Raw genomic sequence first — 9,718 nt, forward strand, 5'->3', positions numbered from 1 at the left:
CAAAATAGTGCTTTTGTTATACAGCATTCAAAGAACATAATGTGAAAATTTCAAAAAATTGACTTAGCCAGAGTGGAGTTAAATTCTTTGGAAATCTTGACATTTGGAGAACAGAAAAGCCAGGAAATCGGGTGACTTGCATACATTTGCATTAATTAACACTTCTTTATCATGCAACTTACGACTGCTTGACAAGCTAAAAGGTGAACCCAACCAACATTTTAATCTTGGGTTAACTAATTAATTAAGATTCAATGAACATTTGCAAAAAAAGTGATTTGTCAGCAAAATACAGTGTGTTTGGTGCAGTGCCCCCTTTAAATATGATTAAAATAGGTTTCCGAAGGTAAAGATTCTCTATGTACCTGGTTAAAGCTTCGCCATGGGTGAGGAAGCGTAAATTTTAAGATTCTTCTTTTTGTATATTATCTGGTCAATGCACTCTATAATTGTCAGTCCATTTTAGACAAAGTATCTTTAAATGTACCGAGCAGATCGCTTAGTAATAACTATATCTTCTGCGTCAGCGCCTAATCAGTTAATCTGAGAAAATATCTCCTAGTTTAAGATGTGTAACCACTTTAAATGACGTTTTAAAGCTTATCCAAACATTGATTTATATAGTTCAGCTTCTTACATCTTCCGCCGTGTGCTACAGAGTGCTTACTTTTACTAGTTTACCCGTATTTGTGTTTTTATGTTTGTGTTTGTTTTGATTGTTACGTCACTTTTTATCTATTCATGCATTCTTATCTTTTATGTGTCTGTTCTTTATGCTTGCTGGTTTATCTGAATATATATATATATATATATATATATATATATATATATATATATATATATATATATATATATATATATATATATATATGTATGTACCTTCCTTCTGTCGACATGGCTTCAATATGGAATTTTACAGTATAAGTTGCTGTTTTCTGTAACAGTCAAGAGCTTCTAGACGCCCCAGTATCAAGATGGCAAACGAACTGCGCCTAACAAGTTTACAAAATATCAATGGTGGTTCATGTTTGCTGTACGTTGCACTGTTCTAATAATCTTCTTGAAGGATGGAGATTTCTGCTCTATTGAGAGCGATCAACTGTACTCTACTTGTTTGACAACATGACTTGTAAGAAAGGGCATGTTGCCACACAGGTCGTTAATTTCTCCCTCTAGATCCGAAAAGATCTCCATTGGAAAACAGTGTCCGTGTTTACTGCACAGTATCAAGTCCGGCCTATATATCAATATCCCATCTAGAGGAGCGTAAGACGAATATCGATTACTACGGATCTGTGAAGGACTGTGTGCAGCAAGTATTTGAATTGGTCCAGGAGATGACTGAATTCCTACACCGAGAAAGTTTGAATATCTCAAAGGTAGTGCAAGACTTGTTATCTGCTATCTGACATATGTTTTGCATTAGTTGATTTGATTTTTACATGACCATCTGGGCGATACTTACGAAATTCTCTTTCTGATAGTAGCATTTTTTCCCTTCACAGGATGAAAATGACGCTGTTGCTGAGGCTATAGAGCGATTGAAGGCATTCCCGATTGACCTGTTAAATTGTTGCAGCACAGATGATGAAGTGAAGCGATTCTTGGAAGGACAGTTTTGTGAGAGTCAACTTTGCTCTTCTATTTGCCCTGATAGTAAAGATGACTGTGTTCGGTATATTATCGCTGATAAGGCAATTCAAACGAATCAGCGAGAGGTCAGTAGGTTACTTATAAAAACTATTTGAAGGATATGACTCCTGTGCAAATAATCGTAATTATCTTTGACTTCAGATCTGACACATTCCGACAACACTACCTCACATACATTTCATTTCATAGTCTCCTAATAATATGTCGATTAGAATAACTTTTATTCTCAAGAAGTAATACTGACATTTCTTAAAAATTCCATACCAGTATTCTGTTCTAAAACCTTATCATTTCAGTATCATAACCTTTTCGAGGTTTGTATTTGACATTATGGCTAAACTCAAAAGCAGTGCTACATATGAAAGTAGATATATTATAAGCTATATGTTACCCAAATATTCCTCCATGTTGATATTCCTTAACATTGATTAAGAGCAGGCATTTTGGTTGACATTTCGCGTAATTGCATCGTCTGCAAAATACCACTTTGTGACACGGTATAGGTATTTGCAAGGCCTTCGCTTATTTATTTATTTATTTATTTGTTTATTATTTATTTATTTATTTATTTATTTATTTATTGATTGATTTATTATTATTTATTTATCGATTAGGAATTTCCCTTTCTCTGCAAAGGTTGAAGACTTTGATCACATGTTCGATAAAAGGATAATCTCGCGTTGATTACCGTTGGATATATTTACTCTATTGGTATTTCCAATAATGTTGACAAAAAAAGTGTAAAAGTACGACATATAAAGTGGTACAGGAAGTCTTTGTACAATCCCTTCACCGAGACAATCAGGGTAAATTATTTACCTCTTTCTTATGTCAGTTTATCACACAGTACCGATGTCAGAAATTTATGAAAGAAGAATGGTTAAGTGGACAGCCTGAATGGTCTAGGAAGAAAGGGTTTTGGTGGTCATTGTTATACACCATCTTTGCAATCTTCGTTTATGGGATTCTCTTTCAACTGCTACCAGTTCATCTAATTGTCTGTAAAACATATAGACTTCGCCATCTCATATACAGTCCCAAAACAGCATTCCTTGGACATTTTCTTTCGTACTTATTTTTTCTGTGCGTTATCTTCACGTATCAAGTCATAGTTTCCTATAAGATCGAGGGCTCGCATGTTGTCATCGAGTCTAAAGGAAATCACATACCTATACTAGTTTTGTGCATAATATGGTTCGGACTCCTGTTCATCGAAGAGCTTATACAAGTTATAATCAAGGGTTCCACTCATTATTTTAAGAACATGTGGAACAGACTTGATTTGATTATTTTGTTGTCTTTTTTCGTCGGGGTGGTCATCGGTAACCCTTTAATTGTCACGCAACCCTTCGATGACCCATACATTTCCATTTATCTGAGTAAATTCACATCCTTGACTTTCATCTTTGCTTTGCTACGTTTTATGGAACCTTTCTACCTTTCTAATTTCGTCGGTCCCATATTACTGATCTTCACAGAGATGAGACACGACATTTTCCGCTTCCTCACTATATTCATCTACGTCGTCACAGCATGCGCGATGGCAATGTATTACGTTTATGTTGGGGTGACAGTCGAAGAAAACCAGTCTGAGTTTGCGCAGTAAGTATAGCCTCTTTCTCAGCATCTTTGCAACATATTTACGTAAGGTTCCAAGACAAGAAATTGACCTTTTTTAAGCTAACAATTCTCTAGTGGTTAATAAGCTCAGAACCCCCGTAAATTATATATTTTCGGAAAGCCTAGATATAGGGAAACATTTTGGTTACCTTAGTGTCGCCATTGTTTACATAACTATCACGTGACAGGTAATTTGCATGACCTTTCAAAATCGGTTTTCTCTGTTTCGTGTCAATGCTTTGAGATATAAGACTGAAATTTGTGTGAGTGCAAGCTGTCTTAAGGATTTTCCAAAGTGTCTCTCAGAATTTTTTAAACTTTCTTAAACAATTTTTATGCCAGAAAAACGTCGAGAGTAGTGACTTTAACCCTAGTTGATGTCTTTAAAAGTGTGCTCCAAAAACTAAGCACGATATAAATAATCTGAGACATGTTTTGGAAGAGCATTGTAACAGCTTGTATTCCAGCAAGTTTGAGTCAGGTATTTTGAAGTATTGAGACAAAACCTAGGGAAAACCGATTTTTGAATGGTTATGCAAATTACCTGTCACGTGATAGTTATGTAAATAATGGTTATACTGTTGTTACCAAAATGTTCCGCTATATCTAGGCTTGCAGAAAACGTACAATTTACGGGGGTTCCGAGCTTATTAACCACCAGAGTATTGTTAGATTAAATAGGTCAATTTCTTGTCCTTGAACCTTAAATTACATTCGCGTAAAGCTTAAAATTTTGTCACTTTACAAATTTCTGCCACAATCTCTGGAAGAATTAATATAATAAGAAAATGGCAGACCGGACAGTGAGGCAGTAACAGGCAGACAGAGATACAGAGACATACATAGAGAATTAAGCAGAGAGGCAGACAGACACGGTGAGGGCCACAATGGTCGAGAAACACAGATATCAGATCCAAAGCTTGGTTATTACTGTTACATTCTATTCATTTGTCTAATAAGCCCAAACTCTTGTGTCATGTTTTTATAGCTTTCCATCGTCCCTATCGTCCTTAGTAATAACTATTTTCGGCGGAGACGCCTCACAATCGTTAATAGTTGACCGGCCAGAGTTATCCAACTTCACAAGTGATGCCCAGTCTACTGGCAAAGAACCTGCTTACACGTATTTCACTCTGCTTGGATACATACTCTACATAATGTTTGGAACCATAACGCTCATCATGTTGTTGAACTTATGCATAGCCATGATGTCAGATCGGTACACAAAGCTGCAGGTAAGTTCTCAAGGAATATCCTATATGGATGTCAGATTTCGTTGTGATCGCTTTTAAACACTGTTGCAATTTCTTATTTATGAACTAAAAATTCACAATTTCTAGTGCATTCGATGTTTGCTGTAATTTGCTACGATTTACGCTCAATGATGCTACCTAAGCGTAGAGAGCGCTCTTGAGCGACGCATCTTCCAGTCTATTATCAATGCTGCTGTCTGTGCAGTTCTTTTGCGAAAATTGAAAGGAGCAATTTTACCTCTTTACAAGCCGGCCACTTTTCTACGGAAATGTTCACATAATGGCCTAGCTTTTCAGTCCGATAAAGGCTTTTAGCAAGTTGTAGCAAATGTTATGTTTGTTTTCAGCTTTAAACAAGTTACAACCCTCAAAGTCAACGCATTGTTCAGGGACAATGCCAGTAAAACCTATATCAAGTTCACAACTTGTGAAATAATAGACGTTTCAATTTTTTCTCACGAACTCAAGAATTCTCTGTGCATGTCATCATTGAATCAGGTATAAATGTTTTAAGGTTAACCGGCATTAGTGATTCTAACTTGTCGTACATTGGATAATACATTGACTGCCATTCATTCAGAAATTTTGTAGTTTTAAATACCTTCTCATCACGATAGTAGAATTTACCAAAATGTCACGCTAACACATGGACATTTTTTATCTACGTCTCAATAGAAATCAGTGTTTAATGGATGACAAATCTATTCTCGTGGGAGTTATGGGAGCTACCGTTAGGATAAAATACGACTCAGAAATGTAGCTGAATAAAAATAAAAAATGGCATGTACTTCACCTTAACTGTAGTGTAGTGTATATTTAAAACTGGCTACATTCTCAAATAGATGTTGCGGGAAAGTAATTTTAAAAGGCGAAACACATAACGAGGCCTGTATGTGGAAATGTCAATCATAGTGGAGAAAATAAACAGATGCTTTTCGTCGGTGTCACTCCATGAGATCCCGCATCGTATTTTGTATAATTCATGTGTTTGTTTTCGCTTGAAATGTGACAGGCTGAAATAGACCTGGTATGGACATTTGAAAGGTCGAGAATATGGATGGGGTACATCGGTGGCGACGGACCAAACTTGAACGCAATGTCGTTTGTGCTTGTCGTATCAGCACTATCGATCGGTCTCTTCATTACCTCGATCAACAAGTGCTATAACCTATGTCATACGAAACGACGCCGACGTAAAGTGTCACACGGCATCTCAGTAAGTGTAAAGACATGTAATATGAATGCTATAGTGACTTATCATGAATGTTTTATTACATTTTTTCTGCCCTGAATCTTTTTCTCCCTTAACAAGATCGAATAGCTATCCAGAATGATCGAATCGAATGCTATTGAGCAAACAAAACCACTCAGTTGAATTAAGATGGAGGTTAACTTTAAGTAGGCACTTATTTTTAATTCACTTTTTCACATTCAAGACGAAGCAACACCAAACTTGTGACACATAATCTGTGAGCTCTAGGATTCAAAAGTTTCAATCAAAAAGGTGCTTATCTATTGCTCCATCAAAAATACGTGTTTTAGGGGTTTCACTCAAAAATGGATATGTCAAAATGTACAAAAGAGCAAAATTGTATACGTTCAAGGCAATCGACAGGTGGGTATTACTGTGCAAATTGTCATGCGTTGCTATTTTGAAAGTTGATTTTGCCTTTTCAGAATTAGCTTTCAAAGTGTCAACTTCACGATTTTCGCATAAATTGTTGGATATTATTACGTTTGTCAAAATATCTTCATATACAGATATTTGTATCGGATATGTTAGGCCAAGTAATTCAGACATATCTATTTATAGGCAAATTGGGGAAAGATTTATAATATTATCCGCTGCAGTAATCAGTATGTGCTTGCAAGGTTAACACTTTTTTCTTTACAAAAAATTGTCGAAATAGTCCGTTCAGAATTGTTTTCTTCGGAATACATTGTGGAGAGCTACCCACTAGCAGAGCAACATATTAAAAGTTTACCGTAATTCACCTTGGGTAAATACGTGTAATTTGCACAAATCAATTTTAACTGCCAGGAGTCATAACAATTAGATCCTTGGCCCTATATCACATCTCAGGTATGCTATTTCAGTGATTTTAATGTCTAATATTAGTTATTTGTCAAAGAGAAGAATAATTTCGGAGATACAATATTTTACGTAGGAACATTGATAATTTGCATAATTTTAACATGCTTCCTTAAAAGAACACTTTCGTCTGGACATCACTATTAATTAATTTTCTTCAGTGATCCAACTAGTATAATTACATTTCTTTGGCATTTGGAGGTACGATTTTGACGCTTTGATAATGTGCATAAAACTAATACGGCAGCCATCATTCCTACAAATGACATTTTCGGTCATACGTCACACATTAAAAAGCAACTTCAGGTGACTTTAAAATTTAAATATTCTCCTTTGGCACGCTTGAATAATTTTCGAGGTTCAATGTGTACAATGGCTCTTTGATAATTTACATAAATCCAATAAGACTGCCAAATTCATGATCCATTGCCTGTGGCTTATAATATAAATGAGGTTCTGGTATCTTTGTAGCATTAAGAATTTATCAAAAAGGAACTTTTTATGTCATTCGACATCAATGAAATAAATCATGGAAAATTTACTATAAACTTATTACTTGTAATAACGATACATTTAAGTTGCAAAGATTATTTTATATAGGTATGTTTGGAACCTGAAAAGGCTCAAGTACTTCATAAATATACTATATTTCGAAAAGAACGTTTAAGTAGTTTTGAAAGATATACATATATGGCTCATAAAACTTTTTTTATTTTGTGAATTTCTTGATATTACTACTGTTTACGACTATTGGCCTTGTAAATCATATACCCGTTCAAACTTATGCAATATCAAGGGGCCTTGCAATGCCTTATGGAATTCACAAATTGGCTTTTTAACATTCCTTGGTTTAATTTGGTCATATTTTGCTCTCTTCTGTGCCCAACTAGAAAGAGGCCGAACTACAGGAGGTCAGAACGGGCAAAGATAGCTCGAAAAAGACAAAAACGGCAAGTCAATCATTTTTTGAATGAGATAATTAAATTTCCAGTTCCTACACAGATTTTTGTCCATTAAATCGGTTTGTTGTTTTCAAAAATTTCGTCGGAGTATCAAATGATCACCAAATGAACAGGGCCTGTTTGAGCATAATGTCCGATGAATTGGTGACCATTGAATTTTAGTGCGGACTTCATTGTATCTGTTTTAAGCATCACTACGTATTTTCATGATGCATGTGCTTGTCTAACAAATACTTTGGATTTCCACATACTTTGTGAAAAATACTAAAATGTTCACATTTTACAAAAAAAGTGAATTTATAATCAAGAGTTGCTAATTGCACTCGTTCGAAGTTGGGTCTCTTCTGCACCAAAAACATTTACGTCATGATATCAATCTATGGATGCTGTACAGGTAGATAAAGGGACACAAATAGGGCTAGATGAAGGATTATTCTTGCTACAGACATCATTGTTGCTGTCTTATCATACGGCGAGGTAATGTCACTTTGGATTAGTGACCTATCTGTTTAACTCCTGATTTTGCTTCTGTCTACCATTAATTACATCGACTGCCTGTTTTGTAGATCGTCGTCGTCTTTCTCTTCTTATTCTTTATCTTCTTCTTCCTTTCTTTCCTTTTCCTCATCTACAACTTACTCTACATAAGCTTGGAGGACATATCATTCTAACACAAAAGATTTCGCTTCATTGATATATGTTTAAAGAGAGAGTTACAACAAATCAGGACTAAGTTAAAAACATTTCCCGGCTTCATTGAGATTACAAATTCTTTCTTCTGCCCTTTACTAGAACGAAGACGAACAAATGGGAACGACAACGGCCGCCGAAGGCTCGGAAAAGACGGACAAGGTACGTCCAAATTTGTCCGAGTGATAGTAAAGCTCCCTACCTGTAACTTTGATTACCGTTCCACTGATTTTTCTGCTATTTGAATATTATGTCGATGTGTCCGGTAATCAGCATATAAACACAACGTGGATGAGTTCAATATCGATAAAATTTGTTGAGCATTGGATTTTCCACCCCAGTAAAAATATAAATCAACTTTAACACAACGTCTTTCCGTAATGCGATATGTTTCCTAGGCAAATACTGTGCATGTCTGTACTGTGCTGTCAGTTTCATTCCATTGTACCTTTGTTTCAACCACCCTTCTTGTTTCATAAGGCTTATTGATCTTTAATTTTTAGTCCAAGCGCCTTTCACCGTTTTTTATCACTGCTGGTTTTTAATTTCGTTCCTTACAACTGTAGTTGTGGTTTTTTCACTCACTGTAATTCTAGTTTTCACAAGTATTGTAATTCTCATTTTATTTCGTTTTTACTCTCAGTTTACTTTTTACCAGCCCGATTTTTACTTCTGTTTGTGCTCATTTTTATTTGTCAGCTTTTGCCCTGAAGAAGGCAACTTGTTTGTTGCCGAAACGTCGGTATTTTTAAATAAAGATCATTAGAAGACAAGGAGTACTGGTTGAACTGCCTTCTTTTATTAATTTATCCATGTCCACAGTTATGCCTCCAAAGTGAACTCATGCTTTCCTAATATTAATTTGCTAAAGAACTTCATAAATATACTGTATTTTAATAGGAACTTTAAATGGCAATGAAAGACGTATATTTGTAAATTTTAAGTATAACTGGACACCCATACGCTGCCCGAGAGAGTTCTTGAAAAATGCAAAATTCTAAATTTTCCTTTGGGCATTGTGCATTTTGCATCTTGAAGAACTCTCTCGGCCACCGTACACCCTTTACTATTAAAATGTTAAAACTTCATAAGATTCTAATTATTTCGTGATTTTTTGTTTATGGTAACTGTTAATAATTGCTTGTCTTGTAAATCATATTTTTGGTCAAACTAAGGAAATATCAAGAAGCCTGGCATTGTGTTATGGAATTTAAAACTTACTATTTAAAATTTCTTGGCTTGATTTGGTCATGATTTGCCTTTTTTCTGTCCTTTACTAGAACGAAACTAAATTAGAGAAGAAACAAGGCCAGTGATAGCTCGGAAGAGACAAAAACGGTATGTCCTTAATTATTTGAGTGAAATCATTAAAGCTTCAGTTCCTAATCAGATTTATATCGGTTATAACGGTTTTGTTGTTTTCAAAAACTTCGTCAAAGTGTCAAATG

At 35.2% G+C, this 9,718-nt stretch overlaps 1 protein-coding gene across 5 annotated transcripts in view; it reads left to right on the forward strand.

Moving 5' to 3' along the window:
• The window catches only part of LOC139134066 (short transient receptor potential channel 4-like), a 74,369-nt gene that overhangs the window by 8,245 nt on the left and 56,406 nt on the right, over positions 1-9,718 (forward strand). For 3 of the 5 annotated variants that reach the window (XM_070700968.1, XM_070700971.1, XM_070700967.1), the window contains exons 5-12: positions 1,177-1,379; positions 1,506-1,718; positions 2,489-3,255; positions 4,262-4,508; positions 5,539-5,742; positions 7,509-7,568; positions 8,373-8,432; positions 9,551-9,608. In XM_070700968.1, the coding sequence (XP_070557069.1) occupies positions 1,177-1,379; positions 1,506-1,718; positions 2,489-3,255; positions 4,262-4,508; positions 5,539-5,742; positions 7,509-7,568; positions 8,373-8,432; positions 9,551-9,586 (1,790 nt within the window). In that variant the 3' untranslated portion in view covers positions 9,587-9,608. The remainder of the gene's footprint in view (positions 1-1,176; positions 1,380-1,505; positions 1,719-2,488; positions 3,256-4,261; positions 4,509-5,538; positions 5,743-7,508; positions 7,569-8,372; positions 8,433-9,550; positions 9,609-9,718) is intronic. The other 2 variants (XM_070700969.1, XM_070700970.1) reach the window with 2 other exon arrangements.

Source organism: Ptychodera flava, chromosome 5, assembly GCF_041260155.1.
Source record: "Ptychodera flava strain L36383 chromosome 5, AS_Pfla_20210202, whole genome shotgun sequence".
NCBI lineage: Eukaryota > Metazoa > Hemichordata > Enteropneusta > Ptychoderidae > Ptychodera > Ptychodera flava.